At 26.0% G+C, this 22,746-nt stretch overlaps 1 protein-coding gene across 1 annotated transcript in view; it reads right to left on the bottom strand.

Annotated features, from left to right (window-relative positions):
- Positions 1–22,746, bottom strand: part of LOC113556412 (amyloid beta A4 precursor protein-binding family B member 1-interacting protein-like) — a 400,319-nt gene that overhangs the window by 317,730 nt on the left and 59,843 nt on the right. The window contains exon 2 of the mRNA XM_026961336.1: positions 6,053–6,087. Within this exon, the coding sequence (XP_026817137.1) occupies positions 6,053–6,087 (35 nt within the window). The remainder of the gene's footprint in view (positions 1–6,052; positions 6,088–22,746) is intronic.

Raw genomic sequence — 22,746 nt, 5'->3', positions numbered from 1 at the left:
CTAATTATAAAACTCTAGAAGTTGTTAATTATTTTGGTTGATTTTTAATTACCTAGTTAAGAACTTAAGAGTACTGGGCACTAACATTTCTTTAAACGTCAAACTGAGTTATCTGATAGTGTAATTGTTAAAACATTTGAAATAACCATGTTTGAGTAAAATTATTATTTTCTATGGAAATTTATATTAAGTTGTATTTATATACGCGTTTAACACTTCAGATATTAACCATTTAGTAAGCACAATACGTCATCGTAACATATAAAATTATAATTTTGATTTGTTTTTGATTATTTATAAAGCTAATGATTTGTACGTTGTAAATGTATATTTTATGTATGTGGAACTTATTAATTTAGAAATTACTTTTATAAAAAAAAAAAGGATTTTGTTTTGCAACATTGTTAAAAGTAACTTCATTTATTAACTTAGAGTATATAATTCGTGCATAGAGAAGTTATTGTATTTTAGATCAAAAATCATCCTACATAAAATAAACCAATTAATAAATAAAAAAAATTGAATATATGTACTTGTATTTTGTTGGATGTTATACTTTCAATCCACTTACCCTCTCGTTACACCTATTAACTCAAGTATATTAAAACATAGTTCGAGAAAACGTACGTTGGGTCACACGTAGTTCGACAAAAACCTGTAACTATAATTTTTTGAAACAAGCCATAAAACAAAAGCTCTAATTTACCAAGGCATATAAAATCACTATATTATAATATTACTCTCTTTCAATACTATTGTTTTTTTTCTCCATTTTATATCGTATCTATTATAAAATCGAAAAAAACGGTTTTATAGACATATTGTACAAGGAAATATTCTCGCACTATTTAGATGACAAATCAGTTTGTACAATCACAAAAGTTACTTTTTTTCATTATAATTAAATTTCAGAAAGCGTAATTATTTTCTATTTTGATAACTGGTGTTGTTACGTAGCATATATTATATTTGACAAAAAAAATGGTTTTGCTTTTTCTCAGATAAATAATAATTCTTATAACTTGTTTGCAGAGAACGCAGTCATAAATATTAAAATTTACTTTAGTCTTTATCAGTAATTGTGTTTTATCTCGTTAAATAGTATTCCCATATAATATTGTGTAATTATACGCGATTGTAACCAATAATGGTAATATTATATTTAAAAAATTCACCAAAAATAAATTGAATAAATTATAATGTGTTGAATATTCATTTTTCATAATTTACAGTTAGAATTTCCGGTAGCAAGCTCTTTAAAAAACGGATGTGTGTAGCACCCTCTTTAGAATTTTTTCCGTTTGGAAACCGGTGAGTAGGTACCTACCTATCATTTTATTAGTACTGCCAGATTGTACCATAACATAAAGATAAATAAACGCAAAGAGGATCAAAACAAATTTATACTTTTATATACGTTTCGTCGGAGAAGAGCTTATATTCAACCGTAGAGTCTTACAGAAATCTTCGTAGAAATGTCTATTATAGCTCGCTTTATACAGCGATATAAAGTACCACCGACAGAAACGAATGTATACCATTAGTTAAATTTCAAACGTGAATAATAATAATACAATGCAAAACGTATTGAAAGTATAAGGAACGAACGAGTAGTAAAAGATTATCCTTCACCCGTCAAAGTACATTGTGCGCAATTATAAATAATTATTCGTATCACGTGAGGTAGTAGAAAATGAGAATAATAAGAAGAAGAATAATATAAAAAAAAAATACATTTTATAGACGGTTTGTTATTAAAATGTTGAATTATTACGATATTTTAATTTAATTGCGATAACCGCAAGCAAAGAGTTAATATTACATACAATATCAATATAGTATATTATATACAAAGAATGGAATAAGTCACTTTTTTATGGTAACTGTAGTGTATATAGTATAATATATATATAAATACATATATACATAGTAACGATTACTATGAAACATCTTATTCAATTGTTTCTCGACTTAAGATATATCGGTAGTGACAGTGAAAAAAAAATGAGTATCGAGGTAACGCGAAATGCACTCGGTTTAAGTTTGAGACTATACGTTTTAGTGAAACGTTTGAAGCCGAGTGAAATGCACCGTGATGTCTTCAGAATAAAATAAATCTATTTTAGACTTATTACTTTTTGCAGCAAACACATCCGTTGATAAACTATTCAGAAATTCAGAATCGACGGCCGATAGCATAATGTATGTCTCATGTTGCTCCAGTGTAGAAATCTGGGATAACGATACATTTGAGCAATCATGTAGCATGTTTATAAAATATTAAAAAAAAATATTATCTTCTGAGTCATACAAAAACTTTTTTGGTGCATTAGCAAAACAAAGAAAGACATATCGCATTTTAATGGTTGAATAAAATAATGAAGTAATAATAATATTATGTCGGCATTTGAAAATCAGAATAGAAACTTAAAACAAAGCTGTTCTATGTTTAAAATATATAAAAAGTAATTAATACCGCTTAAAGTGTGGATTTTTAATTAAATTTTCACAAATGTATAAATAATATATACGACCGCGAGTTATTGAAATTTATTTAATCTTCAGTAATTTTAAAATGTATAAATTAATTGACGTTCGTGAAGTTGGCCCACCTAAGTGTTGCAATTTTTTAAAAATGTATGCCATTATTTTCCAAGTTATTTGCAAGTATTTGCAAGTCAGTTTTTAGGATTTGCAAGTCAAACTTTCACTGTGAAATTAAAAAATTGAAAGTTGAGCCAACTTCACGTAGCCCACAGTTTGACCGAGAACTTCGAAAATCGGTATCATACGAAAACTAATGATTAGCAACTAATCTTAGGCCCATTTTTTGAATTCTGGTGGCCGCTATAAACTTCCGAATTTGTGAAGTTAGCCCACTCAAGTTGTCCAAAAACTTTGAAATTGGTATCAAACTAAAGCAAGCTAACAATTAGCTAGAATCTGCAATGCATTTTTTAGAATTTGCAAATGATTTACTCGGCCAGCTAGACCTTTCAAAGTTTCGAAGTTATCCCACCCAAGTTGTCCTAAAACTTTGAAATTGGTATTAAACGATGATGATTATATCAAATATTTGCAAGTCACTATGGTGGCCAAAATTGGTTTTTAGAATTTGCAAATCATTTCCCTGGACACTATAAGCAAAATAAAACAGAGAGGCAACTTCACGCAGGTCCTTCATTCTGAGCTACGAATTTAAAAATAACTCCAAGATGTTGCAAGTAATTTGCAAACATTTGCAAATCGGTTTTTAGAATTTGAAAATCAATATTTTTTTTGGCGAATTTTACAATTTTTTTTTTGTCAGCCCCGATCGATTCGGAAATTATGCCAAAATTTTAAAAATTAATTACAAGTTGGCTTATAGATAAATAAATCTAAGTTGAATAAAAATAACCAAAATTTATAAAATATCTTATAAGAATAAAAATTAAGATATATATATATTTTAATTCAACTCGCCTTTTTTCTTAATTTGACTTTTTTTTTCAACTTGGGCTTTTTTTAATCTTCAAGATTATTTTTGATTTTTAGCTTTTCGTTGTGAAATCATTGTTAAATAAAAATAGATAATTCACATCATTTTTAATTTTATAACTATTGATGATAAAATACGTGTTTACATATTTTACACCTATGATACAAATAAATATGTAATAATATGTAAGTACTATGTATAAAGATTAAATAATTAAATTTTAATTCTAGGATAATACACGTTATCATAGAAAATATTAATATGTAAATAATACACTCGTATAATAATATAAATTTTGTTTCCAATTCTTGAAAAAAAGTTTAAGATATAAATAATTTATAGCCGAGTAAAAGATAAATTGTATAATTTTGTAGGTAAAATAAAAAAAAAAAAAAATAAGCACTTAGTAATTATTTTTTTAATTCTAGAAAAGACTATTTATTATATTAAATCATTATAATTATAAGATCTTGGAATGAAATAATATAACTAGCAGCTATCGTGATTTGTGCGATAAAACAAAGGTAAAATTGATGATACTGAAATGAAAGTGTGTACACATTCTAACAAATATTACACTCAAAAATATGACCTAGTCTATTACAGCTTATCTAAAATGTGATGCTTATTTTTTTCTACTTGCGTGACACATTCGCTGTAAACAATTCATCTCCCATATCGTCAGCGAGCGGGCTACAACTAAATGAACCCGACTTAATATTGTGTACTCCTGGGATCGAGATAAAATAAAATCTAGTCTTATTTCTTTTCGTCATCGTTTACCATTGTACGAAGTGCATAAACCTAGCAAGTTTATACATTTATTTGATGTAAAAAACATTGATGTTGGTAATGACGATGCAGCCAAGATTGCTTTAAAAACAAATTTATCGATATTGCCATGTATTTTTTTCCTTTAGTTTCAGTTGTATAGTTTTTTCTTTTGAGTAAACTACAACTATATTTTTTTTGAGATTTTTAAATAAAATAAAGTCATAATAGACTAGATATTCCTGGTATGCAAGCAATAAACCAATACGTCTTGCATGCTTTGTTGGAGCGTAGCCCTAAAAAAATTAAGTAATAACCTACCCCCAATGCCTAAATTTTAATAATAATAATCGAAATTTAAAAATTGGTATGTATAATGTTGTACCGATCAATAGCAAAATAAATTAATAAATTTTATAGTCACAACTATATTTTTTAATAAATTCTGATAGAGTTTTTTTTAAATATTAATGATCATATTATCAATTTTGGTTCACTAGTTTATTAACTTTGGTCCTCTACAGTTAAATAAGTCAATTTATATTTTTAATTGAAATATGATTGGAATGAATTTCATTTACCAGAACTAAATCGTTTTTAACTATAGTTTAATTCAATTTTATAAGTTTTTATACACTTGATCTAATGACACACATGCATAGAACAATATATTCAATTATTTTAATATTAATGCTTACAAAATTATTGGCAAACATAGTTTGTTATTCTTATTTTAACACACAATCATGTATAATAAATATATCGTGTTATACACGATTAAAATTATACAGCGATACATTTTCTAAAAATTTCTTAAATATATATAATTTAATTTTTATTTAAAATACAACCTTATCATTAGTAAACTTTTGATATTCTAAAAGTTAAAAATATTTTTTATTTGAATTTATAAGTATATTTCATTAGTTTGACTTTATTCTTATTTTAAAATAATCCTAATAAGCTTGACTTTAACAGTACTTATAACGCAGTATATATATTATTTATAACATTATTTAAAAAATAAACTGAATTATTTAATTGATTATAAATTTTCATAATACATGTGTACAAAACTATCATAAAATGAAATTTCCTACTAACATCACTAATTAACTATATATTCAGACATAATTAGTAAATTAACTAAATAAATTACTTTAAATAGGTAATTTCTATATTATTTTTATATATGTTTTGTAAATCGTTTAATCTATAAAGTACTTTTTTTGTCATATCAATAACTACGCGCTATATATATATAAAATTGAGGAAAAATATATTTATCGTTGAAAAGGTATTGTAGAGTAAATTTACACCAAAAAAATGTTTCTTGTTTGAATCAGACAAAATCAAAATAGAAATATAGCACAAGCGCCATCTGCCCAGTAAAATAATATTATAACAAATTTTCTCGGGCGAAGTCGAGTAATACAAAATATAAAAACCATCTACATAACCAATTTATTTAAGAAAAGTTTATCATTTTTTATTATTCAAATGTTTATAAAAATCAATGTCCGTATGTGTGTTATCTACCTATTAGACTCAAAACTGAAATACGAAACGCCTTTTTTTCCATAAAAAATGTTCATAAATAATTTAATATTTTATTGTGTGTTGATTTTACAATCAAAATCGTTTTTTTCTGAAGTTAACCTAAATCTAGAGAAATAATCGATAATAGTAAAAATATGTTATAGTTACTAAATTATTTTATTTTATTTTTTAATCTGTATTATTATTAAGATTTTTGTGTTTTTACTTTAAAATACATTTATAAGAAAATAGTGAACATACCTGATATAGCTTCTTGGTATTATCCGGATGTGCTTCTGAAAACAAAAAAATATTAAATTTAATTATTAAAAAAATTTGAACTGTTTTAAAGTTTCTTAAATTTAAGTTTACATAATAATATGCAGTTTTAGGCGTCCACCAGAATGTAAATGATTCAACAACAAACCATTATTACTACATGTTTCTGAAAACTAGGCTAAATTAATTTATACGTATTGCTTACACTATTATATAGAATTAATAATATATTTAAAGAATTTTTAATTTAAACATTTTTTAAACGAGTAAGACTTTAAAGTATAATTGTTTAAAATAATACATTTATCATATAATATATTGAAATATATTTCAACTAACAGACCAGATGATCTATGATAAAATTACTGTTGAATTTGAGCATGTAAATATTTTTTTATCCGTTATGCTATAACGTATCTGAGTGATTCGAATTAAATTATTTTTATTTTTATTATAACTATTATTCAAATCAAAACTTTGTAAAAAAAAAAAAACAGTTTAATATTCTGAATATCTGGTTGAATAACACAAATGCACAACCTCAACGATAACGACTGTTTACGTAGTAACTACCATTATACGGTTCATCGTTTAAGAATATAAATAATATTGTTTATGTAATGCTAATATTCTTCACGATGAATCTTATATTGAACAACAAAAATCCAAACGCTGAACCAAGCCATCTAATAGAAGTAGTGGCGCTAATAGAATATTTAATTTTAGAAAATAGTAAATTCGAGATTTTATAAATAACATGTTCGTGAATTTAATTGATATACGAAATGATTTACGTATATAGATAGGATATAGTGATTACACTATAACATCATAACTTCCGATACTTCATAAAGTCTACTATTGATTTTATTCATATAAAAAAATAAAAATAAAACGAAATATACATTCATACATATACGGCTGGCTATTCATAATGTATATGCAAAAGTTCGTTGTATTATGTAAAATACGAGCTTAATGTATTTGAAAGAAATCGCATTCACTTAAGTCCTTTAATCGTGTCGAGTATCCTCGCGAAGACAATAATTTAACTCGATCAAGTAAAGTACCTATTGAATTTTCAGCAATGTACTTTTCTTCAGCCGAGGGACATTCTTCTTATTCTATTGAAAACAGTCCCGAAGACAACAGTTGAGCGTTTTTCTTCTGCTTTTAATATATTGAATTATTAAAATGCCATTAAGCCGATCTACTTCACTACGGACGGTATATAAGTATATTACATAATAAAAGTAAACAATAACATCTGCCCTGTCCGACGACAAACCGAGATTGTTATTGCTGCAGTAGCCATTAAAATAAAGCCAACTACCATTATCAGTTAGAACAGCAAATATTATTGTACACTGCATATATTCCAAAATGGTCGTAGAGAATCACCCTGAAGATTCTCACCATATATAATATAGACATCCAATATATTTAAATTCAAGTTTTTTGACATTTATCCATAACAATTCCAATTTCATAGGGATCGTATACGTAATCAAACGTCGTTATTCAAAATTAGAATTCCATAATTTTTAAATATACATTAAGACCACATATTCAAATTATATGACTTAAGAAGTTTTCTGCAAAAATGAAAACCCATGTTTTTTTTCAATTTACGACTTCCTTTTTACAGTATACTATTTAGTATAAAATTTTTTAGTTATGTAACTTTGTGTTTTGTTATAATAATGGATTTGGAAGATACAGGAACTTTAGTTATTTGAAAATATTAGTGGCTATTTATATTATATTAATTTACCAATATTTTTAATTTATTAGTTTAAGTATAATAAATAATAGATTGGACAATTAATGATATTACATGTATTTCATTATTGTGTAAACCCATTCTTAATGACTAATATCTTTAGTAAACATTTTAATAACTATAAAACTACTCCTTTGAATTTTGAATTAGATACGTACTTCGACTTTTAAAAATAAAAATATCCATTATATAATATACAATAAAATGGAGGTCCTCGAATAAAAAACAGAAACAACACTATATAATGTTAATTATTACACTCAATAAGCAGTAAACAAAACCTCGTGAATTTTAAAATAAGGTTTTTAAGTACATGGTTTGCATACTTGGGGAATCACCCTGTATAACTGTCTACTGCTATCATAAACTACACACCGTTACCGTCGTCGCCATTACTACCACCTAACACTACCGTGGTTGACGTATAATGTACACAGCTATAGGATCGTTGCTATTTTTTTTTATATCCCTTTGCATTTATCACGTAAGTCGTTCACAGAAGACACAACCATACGATACTATCTCGAGGACGAGTATGTATATTAATGGGCATATTTTAGGTTAAGGTCGTTATATTATCACGTATATTATAATAATTAAGGCTTGAACTTCAATATGAAATGTATTTATTTATTTATTTATTTATTTTATGCTTTAGGACAACGTATTTCAAGTAAGTACTCGTATATAATTCGCTTCGTGTAACTGATACTTAAGTTTTGCGTTTTTAGTATTGTCAGGTAATTTTATTGATATTTAGTGCATATATGTTTATACATTGTACAAGTTTTTAGTGTTATAATTAATTAGGAAATTCAAAATATTTTATCAAGAAAAACTATTTTCATAATAATTGTTATTTGTTATAATAGTTTTTAGAGATTTTTCACTCGTACCAAATTCCAAACGTTATATAAATAAATATGATAATTTTTTTTATCTATCTGAATATCTCTAGAAATTATCGTAGGATTCGGATGTGGTTTCTTATTGGAATATTAGCAAATAAAAACTAATTGGTCAGTCAGAGATTCATGGCGATCACATTTATTTCCAAAATACTATTTATTTATTTTGCGTGTTTAAGTTTAGTAATTGATTTTTATATAACAGTTAGTTTGATTAAAGTAAAGGAGCGTTAAAATGTCCGTAAGTTAAACCGTCGTTTTCCTATCGTTTTAGTAGTTACTTAACGAGTTGCATAACTATAAAACAAATGTTATCATTACTTATTAGCTATCTTTTTTTTTAATGAAACATTCCGTTGAAAACGACATTATTTTTAAGATAACTTTTTAATAATTTTTAGGGATTATAAACTCAGGTTTAATAATAATAAAATAATACGAGTAGCTTTATTAGTACTTGCGAACCTACCCTGCGTACAAATCACGCGATGCCTGTTCGACTCCTTCCAAATCATTAAAACCCCCTGTAAAAAATATATTATTATGTCAGTGTACGGCCGTCGATACGTAAAAGGCAACGTGATGAGAGGAGAATGAGACGAGGAGAGTAAATGAAGGAGAGGATGGGTGACGAAACTGATGTTGCGCTTTTGATCCCCGAAGAGCAGTAAATTCGTCTTGTGGTCACCGAGGTCTGTCATCCGACGACTGGATTTTATTTGTAATTCTAAACTGAAGTTCAGTTCCGTAAACATAAAATATTTATATATATATTATATTATACACATATGCTGCGAATTTTATTGACTTCTTTCGTCCCATCAACCCTCACCCACCTCATCGACCAGACTAACCCATGACCGCCGCCGGTCATCGGTGGTACTGCCGACGCCAATGCCAACATCGTTAAAAGTGTATTCACTTGTATAGTAAAAAAAATATATATAAAACTATTATACTGAAAGACCGTCGGGGAGAAGAAAAGTACACCAGTCGGATGCATCGAATAGACGTAATGCAACTCGGTGCTGTTTTCTTTATAACATTATACTATTATTCTGGAATAAATAAGTTCAGAACGTATAAAAAAAAAAAAAATAATAATAATAAGTAAATAAAAAATAATATTATAAAATAGGTACTCCTCTAGTGAATAAAACAATTTTATCATTGTTTCAAAAATAATTGAATCTAATTTGAAAACCACAATTTATTCGACGTGGTAGTTTTACAATTATTTCGTAAATGATTACTATTTTAATGAATAACTACACACAATTAACTTCTATGCACCATAAAATATATGTATACATATTATATATACTATACATACATAAATATAGTTATAACAGTATGTATTATTATGGCCAAACATGTTCGTTAATAAACTAACTTTATATTTGCAAAGTCTGTTGTGTTGTAATTTTTTTACGTTTACGATTGTTTATATCGTTTATTTACGGTTTTATGAAATAGCTTGTTAAATATACATCATGAAGTTTCAAACTTACTATAAATTAACTTTAAAAAAAAAAAAAAAGCGCGCACATCGTAAAAACGTAATTAGTTTGCATTTTATGGGGTTGTTACGTACTAAATGAAAAACGTAAACGAGACAATTTTACGACGAAAAGGTAGATCAACATTGTAAAATGACGATACTCCGTGTTTGTTCATTTGTCTGATTCATAAGGGTCTGTTTACACGCATCAATGTTTTAGTAGTATTATTCTACCGACAGTCGACACTGATTAAAAAGAAAAGATGAAAATCGACTAAAAAGCGGTCTTCACAGTTTACATAGTTTGCGCAGTATCTATATTTTAACATTTAAATCGTATACATGTATAAATAATTAGTAGTGGTTTCAAATATGAATGGTAATCATTTAAATACAATCAATATTATATAATAGCGATCGTAAAATGATATGTATAATATTGTACGAATTGATGTCTCGTATTATGAACACAAATAAGTGAAAATAAGTAAAAACAAAAAAAAAATAATAAATAAGAGAACACACTGATACTTTAAAAACTGTGCACACCGTGAATATGTCTTTCTGAGAGTATCTATATATGTAAATAACGCATTTTCAACCATCTCGTTACGAAATACCAGCAAAACACAAGTGGTTACATCATGTGTCCTCGGCTCCTCGCTTATCCCGATATATCTGAATGCATATTATAAATATTTATTTACATACCTTATGGCTGGGGACAAACACTTTTTTCAGATGACATATGACCACCAAAGTCCCGCGATAACACTTTAGAAGAATAAAAATATCAAATATGTAGATACGATCAATATTTACGGCTAAATTTTGTGACAAGAATCATGAAAATATTATGTCCTTTTAAATAAACGCGTTTTTATAAAGACGCGTTTTTATTTTTCAACACAAAAAAAAAATGTTCAAAAAACTAATAATTTGTAATAAAAGGCACTAATAATAATAATATGGTAGTCATAAATATTTTTATGGCCATTTTTTTAAGACATTTATATTTTTGAAGAGCACATTTTATCAGCTGCGCATGCTTTCTGATCAAAATCTACGCGCGCAATATACATCCTTACAGCGATAATAATAAAAATATATTACTAAGCAGTGGTTACTATAGTCGCCTTACCAAATACCACGTTTACCCGCAGAATATATGTAGGTACGTCAAAGACGTTTATATGAAAAATGTCGACATTACCCGACCATTGTTATCAATTTTTTTTTTTTTTTTATTGAGTTGATTATTGGCATTAAATATACAGAGCGGTTAAAATTGGGCAATGTTTTATTTACCGGCTAGTTTGTTTACAATATTATGATGAAGATTTTACTATCAAGATGTTGTTTCGCAAATCAAATTTATATTTATTGAAGAAACGGTGAAATTTTAATGAAACGCATTTTTTTTTTTTTAAACAAATAATCAACCACAATATATTTATTCGCGCCATTATGCTTTGTGTTGTATTATGTTGGCATGCGTGTGGCATTATCGTAGTTATTATGTTCTTCATAAAATGTTCGTTATCATTCATTTCAGTTTTTTCAAATGTTCATATTTTTCCTTCATTTCTTTTTCATGCCGAATCTCAAGCTATACAGTACTTTGATTTATGTTCCAGCCAGTGTCTTTTTTCAGCGTTCATAATACGTGCCTTTGTGTCACGTGTTGAATTTCAAACAACGTCAATGTTTTTTAATCTTAATAGTTAATATTAAAACATTTAAAATTATTAATTGGTATCTAAAATTACTATCGTTCAACAGGGCCATATCTCCCCTTTTCATCAATCACCGTCTCATATTTTTTATTCAGATTCGTCATTATTGCATGTTCATGTGTATGAGTTAATTGCGTTTAACCCGGTGAGCGGATTGCGCCTAAGTATTGTTTTGTTTCTTCGTTACCAATTAGCCTTTAGCCGCACTAACCGTGATCGCTGCAATTGTATTTTATACAAACTCTATTTTTTTTTTATCGTTAATTGTATGCAAATACAATCCGATGAACGTAGCGTGGGCGAAAAACCAACTAAAGATAATTGCGTCAAGTAAGAGCAATGCTGATGAGCTCTCATTATATTATATTGTACTATATTATATTATACAGCCATATTGGTAATGTTATTTTGCACATTTGATTTATATTCGTATATCTTTATACTATTTTATATCTATTGCCATATTATTACATTTGGATATCATTATATTAAATTATATTATATTATACTGTCTTTTATTACATTTATTGTTACATTACTACAGTGATATCTCATTATATCTATTGTCATATTTTTAAAGTTGTCTACTATATTATTATACTCATATTTTTACTTCATATTGTTATTCTTGCCTAAAAATTCTAATTCATTCTATATAGCGCAGTGCACTTATTTTACTTTGTGGAACAAAAGCTGTGTGCGCGAATAAAATTAGTATACTATAAATGTGTACGTAACCAATGAGGCAAATATAATGAAGACATATAACACATTTTCTTATCATAATAATACGTATAATTTACAGTACTAAAATATTTTAATTTTTAATAAAAATTAAGTATAATATAACATTACATTATTATAGCAATGGTTATTAATTAATGTTTTCTCAATAGTTAGATTTCCTAAATGTGATTTTGTAACACAGGCACCAATTTATTCGTTGAAATACATTAGAGAGTATTAGACGATATTGACAATAGTGAAGTCATGATCTAAAAACATAATATACAAAAAGAAATCTCTCTTAAATAGTGATTTTTTTTTTTTAGAGTTAGTTTTGCACTGCGTAAATGCGAGTAGCGTATTTATTTCAGTATCGTAGACGATACAATAACTACATTCATTCTCCAGACTGGTGGTGTAATGAATAACATGAAACAGATCCGCGTCGACGGAAGTATAAAATCTATGGGGAAAAATGTATCTGGTCTTCGAATTGTCATGACGTGTAGATACCTCATTTTTTTTGTTATATTTGCACTTTGCGGCCAGTGCGAAACTTAAATGCATCGGTAAACCCACGGTGGTTTTACTGCAATATCAAAACTGATTACGGTGTAATTAATCAAAGCGTATTTACGGTCATCGCGTTCTGTATAGGTATCATTATGCATACGATATAGAATTATAGACTAATAAATTAATAACTACAACTCTGTTATGCATCCAACTGGTATTATAGATACATAACGATAATATCATATAGATATATATATCAAATGATTCAGATATAACGTACACAGTCGACGATCGCTTTGTTGTCCATGTTCAAAAAGTGTTCTCAGAATTATAGTCATCAGAGTTGTATATAATACCTCAGTGAGTTGGAATTCATTTTTTTCGTGGCTGGAGAATACAGAAATTTTAAAATTACATTTAATAACTTCTTAACGGATACGTGCAATCGCATATATAACTATATTATTCAAGTGCGTTTCGTTCGTTACATTTCAAGTCAAAATGCTTTTACAGTTGAAATGCAAATATATAGTGATCGATATGACACAGGCAATTCGACGTCCATAATATAATCATACGATTTTTCGAGAATGTGTTGAGTCACTTTTAATAATCCGCACGGTATCGTGAAAACTTGTGACGCAACGAATTTCGAAAACAAACGTGTACTTAAATAGCTGAGCAACCCTAACCTTGACCGTATTTACCTATACATACCGTCATAATATTTACGTAACATTGTTATGTGTACACAATTTAACGCATCAAGACCCATATCACATTATATGGTAGTCAACCATCCCATTATATAGTATTACAAAAAACCGTAAGCGACCGCTTCGGGATAACACGCTTCGCAGCGCCACTGATTTACCTAACTAATTGGTGTATTAAATTAGTAACGTTATCATCACACAAATTTTCTAAAAAAACATAATTAGGTAATAACTTATTTTTGTTATTGACAAATATATTATTAACGTACCACGTATAAATGATTATTCAGTGGCGTCATTTTAAGGGTGTGCAATAAGGGTGTTAATTAGCATCCCATAGAATAATATGATATTTATATACTTAACAGATTATAAATCGTAATTTTTAACACAAAAAATAACAATTTGATAATTTTAAATAGTTTTAATGATAAAAATGAAAACATTTATTTTTATTATTATTTAATACGATAATAATGTTTTTATTCATTTATTGAACATAATAAGTACTATGTTATGAATTATCTTAAATTATCTTTTGAATTTACTTTGTCTCAATAATTTTTCTTTAAAAAAAATATAAATAATATTTCCTATTATGTATATTACTTAATTGTTCTAATTTGTATTAAAGGAAAACCATAAATTATGAAAATGTTGTAGTGTTTCATTACTTTAAATCTGAGAATACTTATTTTGCGAGGGAATTTGATTATGGTTGAATATATTAGCAAATTTTTTTACATTCCGTGCAAAATGCTACAATTATACGGTTTTGTGTGTATTTTTTTTTTTACTTAAAATGATATCAACATACCGTTGTATTATTAATAATAATATTAATACTATATAAAGTTATTACAGTTATTATAATTATTTATTAGTAAATTACGACATAGTGGATATAGACAATGAACATGCATTTAAAATACACTATAAACCAGGAAATATTTACTTGTTCTTTAGAAGATTATAAAACATACACTTACCTCCTGATAAACATTCAAAAGATATAGGACGTTTAATCGTGGTACAGTGGTGTATTTGGAAATATTTACTTTATACCTTGTTAATTATACTCGTATACCATTTATAATTTACATTTATTCAAGCATTTAAGGAGTAAATTAGGTACTAATTTTAGGTAACTATTATTTACCTACAAATTACTCTAATGATAGAAATATTTAAAATTCTTAAAAAAAAATATATATATCTATTATAATTTAAAAAAAAAATATATAATACAACTGTCATCCGGACAATATATTATTTGTATTAGTATTTATACTATATTGTAGGAATTCCCGAATCGTGGACATTCAATTGATAATTATAAAATTTTATAATTATTTTTAATTATTTATTTAACAATTTTAAATACCGTAAATACAATTTTTAATTTTTTTAAATCAAAAACAAGAAGATTTAACTTAATAATTTATCAATCACACTTTTGATATTTATTAAATATTAACTACATTTAACAACTAATTTAAAATTAACTTAAGTAATTGACACTTGAGTAATCTCTTTAATTATTTAAGTCACTAGTATATGCGCCTACATATTACTTTTCAAATGCATTTTTTATTGAAGAAAGTTATAAATACTTATGTCATTAAAATAGAGTAAAAGTACTAAAACGTACAAAAAACACTTTGATAAAGTTCTCTGTTATTTTGTTTTATATAATAAATATAAAAAAAGTGTCCAAAGTAACAAAAAGAAATCTATGAAAGACATTTAGATTAGTTTTGAACAACCATAATATGCGTTCAAAAACTTTTATACAACCGATATATTTTTAAGTTTTAATCACATATGCACAAATATATAAGTTAGTATCTATATAGTACCAGAGTACCTATTTATATTTTTTTTCTTCAAAATAATTATACTCCTAAATAAACAACATTTTCAATACAAATTCCATTATTCTATCACAGTTAATGCTCTTAGGACACTGCATATAAATACAGGTATTCACATAATACACGCCACTCTACAGACTGCTATGTATGATACTGCTGTTAGATAGTTAATGAATTAAAAGTTTGAAACATACATAACGTGGTGTACTTTTATTTTAGTTTTATTTAAAATACTACAAAATTAATCATACAAGTGTTTTTTGTTATAATTTTTTTCCTATAACTCCATCGTTATTTTTTAAATGATTACATCGTTAGTCGTTACAGAGATTCGTATCATTCAATGAATTACTCTTAACACTCAAAATATTAAATCAAACAATAAAATGAGTACTATTATTATTATTATTATTATTATTATTTTACAATGAATTATTGTTATCTTGGTCTCTGTAACATTCAAAATAATTATATGTAGATAGCTCTTCGCAGTATAATGTAATGAAAAAACATATATATTTGGGTCATGTTACTGTGCATACGTTATATTAAATCTTTTTTTTTAATATATGCAAAAAACTTCCAATGCTTATTTATTTGAACGTTATAAAATATGAATTTCTATTGATTTAAAAATGTTAAATTTTATAATAAATAATATCAATTAATTTGTGCTATACATTAAAATTATCCTCTGCCATTTATTTTCATTTTCAGTAATGTTAATCGCACGCATGTGTGTAGCATAATATTATGGGCATTAATATTATTAAATTAAAACTAATCATTAATAATGTCAAAAGTTAGATCGTCGTAAAAATATTTAATAAGTGTCATAAAGCAGATTGTTATGAATTTTTGGTGCGCATTGGATACATGCGATTGCCAAGTCTTTACTATACAATTTTCAACAGGGTAATGTAGGCTTTTGAGTATTTATTATAAAATTAAAAACAGAAACTATTGTTTTGAATATTCGTTAGAATTTAATAAAATATGAATTAATAACTAATGTTTAAGATTTACTTATATTAAATACAGTTGGTTACTTATCAGGTACATAGAAACAATTATATTATCTTTTAGAGATTATTAATAGTAAATAACTTTAATCAATTAAATTAGGTGAAGGATTCCTTTAATAGTAATGTCATAAACATCAAGAAATCATGAGAAAAAAGTTTCGGCAACTTGCAATATGATGAAATATACATTTATAATTTAGTAGTTATATTTTTTTTCATTTTTGAAAGACACAAAATAGAATATAATCGAATTAGATTGAAGTTTACTTAATACAACAACATTTAAAGTTTTTCCAAGTTTACATTAATTTCACTTTTAAAATTAATCCTTGTATAGAAATGTACTAATAATTTATAAGTCTGTTTACTAAAATAATAAATAATATATATATTTAATATTTATGCATTATTTATGTAAATATTGAAAAAATAATAATAACTCAAAAAATTATCGTTATATTATACATCTTTACATACATTTTAAATAATTTAATCATAAAACATTAGTTGCGATTCTATAGAATATAGATAATACAAAAAATCTTTTAGTTTAATTGTACAGTATTACGTTTTATACTTTATAGACACAAAGAAAAATATCTATGTTTACCAGATTATTTATAAAAAACTGTATGGTATGATTTTAAATACCATTTTAAGAAGAAAAAAATTGATTTATTCTATTTTTTTTTTTTTTTTAACTCAACTGCAAACAGTTAGAGCCAAGCTTATGTGTCGACAACCTAATCTGAGTTAGTCCACACCGGCAAAAGACATTAATAGGGGTGCTTATTAAATTTTTTTTTTTAATTTTGTAAAAATAAATTAATCATAAATATGGAGTACTTTCACTTTAATATTATATGGGAGCCAAAATGATAAAAACAACTTTATGTACGACCACAATGTTGTTTGGAATTATAATAGTAGGTTATTTCAATTGTATACAAACATTATAAGCGATAAAATCATAATAATGTATTATGATACCAACAGATGATGATATTATGATAATTATTATAATATATGTAATATTATATATTTTATATTCTAAAAAATAATTGTATACATAGACATCATGATCTTGCATCCACGTACAATTTAAAAAAATCAAAATGTTATCATAATACGTTTTTGTTTATTTAATAATTATAACTATTATTTCATTTCTATTTTTATTGTAGATAACATATGATAGGGCTATACAATTTTTATGCATATACGATCTAAAATCATGTAGTATTACAGCGGGTATCGATTTTACATAACAATAAATGGAACTCGATTAGAGATTAATTATTCACTAATTATTAAGTATTATAGAAATCATCCACGAGTTAGTTATCAATTCACATTACGACCTATATAAAGTTTATTTCTGACCAATGTATCTGTAGTCCATGAATAGATATACTAACTGATACGATATAAGTATACTAAACTTAGGTATCTCATCGTCTATGATAAAATGTTTTATGAGTAGAAAAAATGAATATTCCACTGATCATGACGTTTTAAAAATTTAAACAATTTTTTTAATTCGAGCGAAATTATAATATAATTTTGTGGTTTGGTCTCCATGCTTATAATATCAAATTGAATGTTTGAATTAAGTCCAATGTCATTTTTTTCGCTATTTATTTTTCAAACTAATCGTGAAACACATTCTCATTAGCCATTAATGATAGAAATTGTTTACATAGTCGGTGTAACAGAAATAAATTTTAAACTTATAGATAATTATATAGACTGTCCAGAATTTTATTAATCTCTCTGCAGAGTAGAACTTGTTAGACTATTTTTTTTAGAAAAAACTAATTATGCTTTAGTTTCTCCTATTAATATAATAATGATATCATTAGCTCATGAAATAAAAATTAAATTATCTTAATTGAATTCCATTTAATCTTTTAATAATCATATGAGTATACTTCTTCATTAATAATTATGATCTGCTTAAGTTTAAATAAATAAATAATCTAATCGAGCAGTCATAATATTTTGTCATATACACACTAAATATACTTTATTTTTTGACATACTATTTTGAACTTTAAATGCAAACAAATATAAATTTAAACGTATCAACTTGCTCGTGTAAAATGTCATTATTTTAAGGGAATCAATATAATATTATTAAAATTACATAAGGAGTTGTTTCACGTCTAGTTATATTTCCCAAACACAAACTCGTATAACATTAATCAAGTAAGCACTTATCGTTGAACTGAAACCAAACATGTACTATAATAATTATATCATTATTGTAGTTGCATTCGAAATTGAAATGATCCAATTAATAATGTTAAGTGTGATTTTATTGTTTATAACCTATTATGCTATGTATAGTAATAAAGATTGTATTATATATACATGCGATTCTCATATAACTACTTAATTTGAGGCCCATTGATCATAATATTCCTATATCACCGTAAAGGCGTAAAAGCTGATCTATTCCATAATAATACGCTGAACTACCGCGTATAGTACTAGCAGAGAAATAATTAATTATTATTTATTAATAGTTAGTAGCACCACCATTACAAAATCAATGAAATAATGAAACAAACAAATTGTCTGAGTGTTACACCTTATTAGAACGATGTAATACTTACTCTGTAGTATATTGTATTACAACAAGAATTTATATTGATTTTACATCGATTACGATGTACCAAAATCTATAATAATAAATAACTGTTATATATATGAGCGTGGGGAATATTTTTTAACCCATAACAATTCATCCATTTACTAATTACAAACCCAATCTCAATTGAACAATATTGATTTTAACAAACCATAATAACTCAATTCGTCACAACTGCCCAATCACTTTAATGTTAAAAATCTTCAACAGAAATGTCTTCTCGAGCATAATTCTTTGTCCCGCCGCTACAGATTTCATTATTATAATTTGTGTTTAATATGAAATCCAATCTCGTTAATCCATATTGACTCGATAATTTAATATAAAACGTAGTTTCGTTCTAACACGAATCTATATAATTTGATTGAAATAATAATTAATAAAATTCACCATTTGATGTTAAAAAGTAATTATTTCATACTCATTTTTAAAATATTAATTCATTTTTTAAACGATAGTAAAATTTTGATTATTATAAAAATTGAGATAATATTTTGATACATTCTTAAACATGAAAAATGCCATTTTTTAATATATAAATGATAAACTTTACTTATCTAATGTGAGATACGTCATATTAATTTTGTTTAATATATATTAAGAAGTTAATTGAGTTTTATCATAGCTAAAATTATATTAACATCCATTTATTTTTTTTCTTACGATAATCAAAAAAATTCCTAAAGATTTCCAGGCGAATAATTTGAAACAAAAACGTTAAACTTATTAAATATATTATTTTAAACATTTATTTATTTACATTTTCTTAAACTGATCGTACAATATTTGATCCTAATTATTTCCAAGCATACGGGCTATGCAAGCTCAAACATTTTTGTTTAGTAATAGAAGCTTTATAAATTGTGAACATAAACAAAATATAAGCTACAATACAGATCCTTATCTATGTACTATGTATTATATCTTTCTTTTTTGCATATCATAATAAACACCTGGCACAACCTATTAGTATACTGTATTTTATATTAACAAAAATAAACAAAGTTATGTACTATGCGTGCCCATTGTTCATTGTTCACTCTTTTGCTGCTCTAATAACACAATAATTTAAATTTTGGTTTTTAGAATTTTTAAATATACTGAAAGACTATATTTTAAAACTTGAGAATTACTTAAACAGTGTCTTTTGGAGATACAGAGTTCTGTTTAAAATTGTATTCAGGTACGTAACATTAAAAAAAAAAAAAGGTTATAAATAATTTACAGTAGAAAAGGTTTAAAGGTGTTTCTCATTTGAAAAATAGTAGTTTATATACACAACAAAACGCTCATTACGTAATATAAAAAAAAACTGAATAATTATAAAATATGGTCTATATGCATATTTAAAAATTTCAAGAATCAGAATTTAAATAAATGTATTATTATAATGAAAAAATGGGGGTGAGCTTACTTGATGAATTATCCTGTGTATATATAATATTAAATTATCATGATTATGCTTGATTTAAATAACCCTTAGTTAGCTTATCATAAATACTTAAAATTATATATTTTATGATTTATGTTTGCTTAAGGACAAAGATATATATGTTAGTTGTAAACAATTAATTATACATTTAGGTATACTTTTTGAAATGTATACATTTTTTTAAGTCGATCATATAATTACTTCAATTGCTAAATTTTTAATCAACTTTTTTTTTTGAGATTAATTGCATTAACATAGAGTTTACACCTTAAAAAAAATACTTATACTGTTTAATAATCATGTCAATGACGTTCTCATTTTATATTAAAACGTTAATAATAATAAATTGTTTTAATTAATTATTAATTGATAAATTATATTTATTATAACTTAGGTAAAATACTTTTTATAAAACCTATACCATAAAGGTACACCGAAAAAAATTATCGATATAATTAATTTCAAAAAAAATATAACGTAAACCTAACTATTTCTTTGTAAAAAAAAAAAAAAACAACAGACCACTTATGTCACTGAGAGTTGATATTCGTAAATTAATTAGATACTAGTCTTGTAGTTTAGCCTGAAATAATATATATTCTATTGCTAGTTATATGCAATACTGCTCAAAATTCAAAAGTGAAACTAACAATTGTAAGTTATGAGAGGTTGGTTATAAATTCGGTATAGTCCTTTTTTTATTTTAAGTACAGTTCAGTGAAAAGAAAGTACAGCACTGGAGACGAGTAAACGATTCTTGAAACGATTAAAATTAATACGTATAGTCTTTTCACACAGTCGATACGACGATTGACGGATATTAAACGTACGATCCCAGAGCACAGTAGGTATTTATAATACGACCGTTTTACCACGCCGTATTTTCATTTTGTGTTCGATGAAATCCTCCAAAATAAATCGAGCGAAAAATCAAAAAACCGTAAATATGAGTAACGCGCGCATATCATACACGATTCGTGCGAATTAATATTATTATTAAGTTGCGGTGCGACTCCACTATTGACAAAACCCCGTACCAACGCTGCACACGACGAATAGATTATAATATTTTATTCGAACATTTTTGAAACGCTTTTAAAAGTGCATTACAGATATAATGTAAGTACTCAGCACGCAAGCATCGAGCGTAGCCGTACAGTATATGGTAATAGTGATTATTATTAACCCTTTCTGGGAGTCATTAAAAACTTATATTGTTGTACGAGTTTGACTTGTTTTGAGTTATTATTCTCTCAACCGTTGTATAAATAATGTACGTTTAAATATTAATCATATCTCCAAATGTATAACAATTATACAACACTCGTGTATAACAATTCATATCATAATTTCACAACGCGCTACCATTTTCCATTTTTCGACTTGAAGTGAAGTTCGTTTTTTTTCGTCATTTTTACATAATTAGGTAAATACATACTCAAATAAGGATTTGTAGTAATACAATAGTACACCGTCCTCTACATCGCAAATTCAGCACAGCGGTTTGTCATATTATTATTATACGGTAAACCAATTAATTATCTAAATTATTGGAATTACGTGAAAGTCGGTTTGTAAGTAAAGAATTAAAAAAATAAAAATGCATCGCAATTAAGAGACAATCTGTGTTACCTACTTACATAACTAAATGCTTATACGTACGAATGACGTGCCTTTTATATTTATATACGTACTATGTATATGAATATTTTTGTGTACCTATTCAAAAATGCTCTGACAAAAAAGTGATAAGTTATTTATAACATCCAAAGGAAAAATTATCATTTTTATTTTATGTACACCATT

This window comes from Rhopalosiphum maidis, chromosome 3 (genome assembly GCF_003676215.2).
Source record: "Rhopalosiphum maidis isolate BTI-1 chromosome 3, ASM367621v3, whole genome shotgun sequence".
Taxonomy (NCBI): Eukaryota; Metazoa; Arthropoda; class Insecta; order Hemiptera; family Aphididae; genus Rhopalosiphum; species Rhopalosiphum maidis.
The sequence above is the reverse complement of the archived record's forward strand: the minus strand, read 5'-3'. Positions and strand labels throughout refer to the sequence as shown.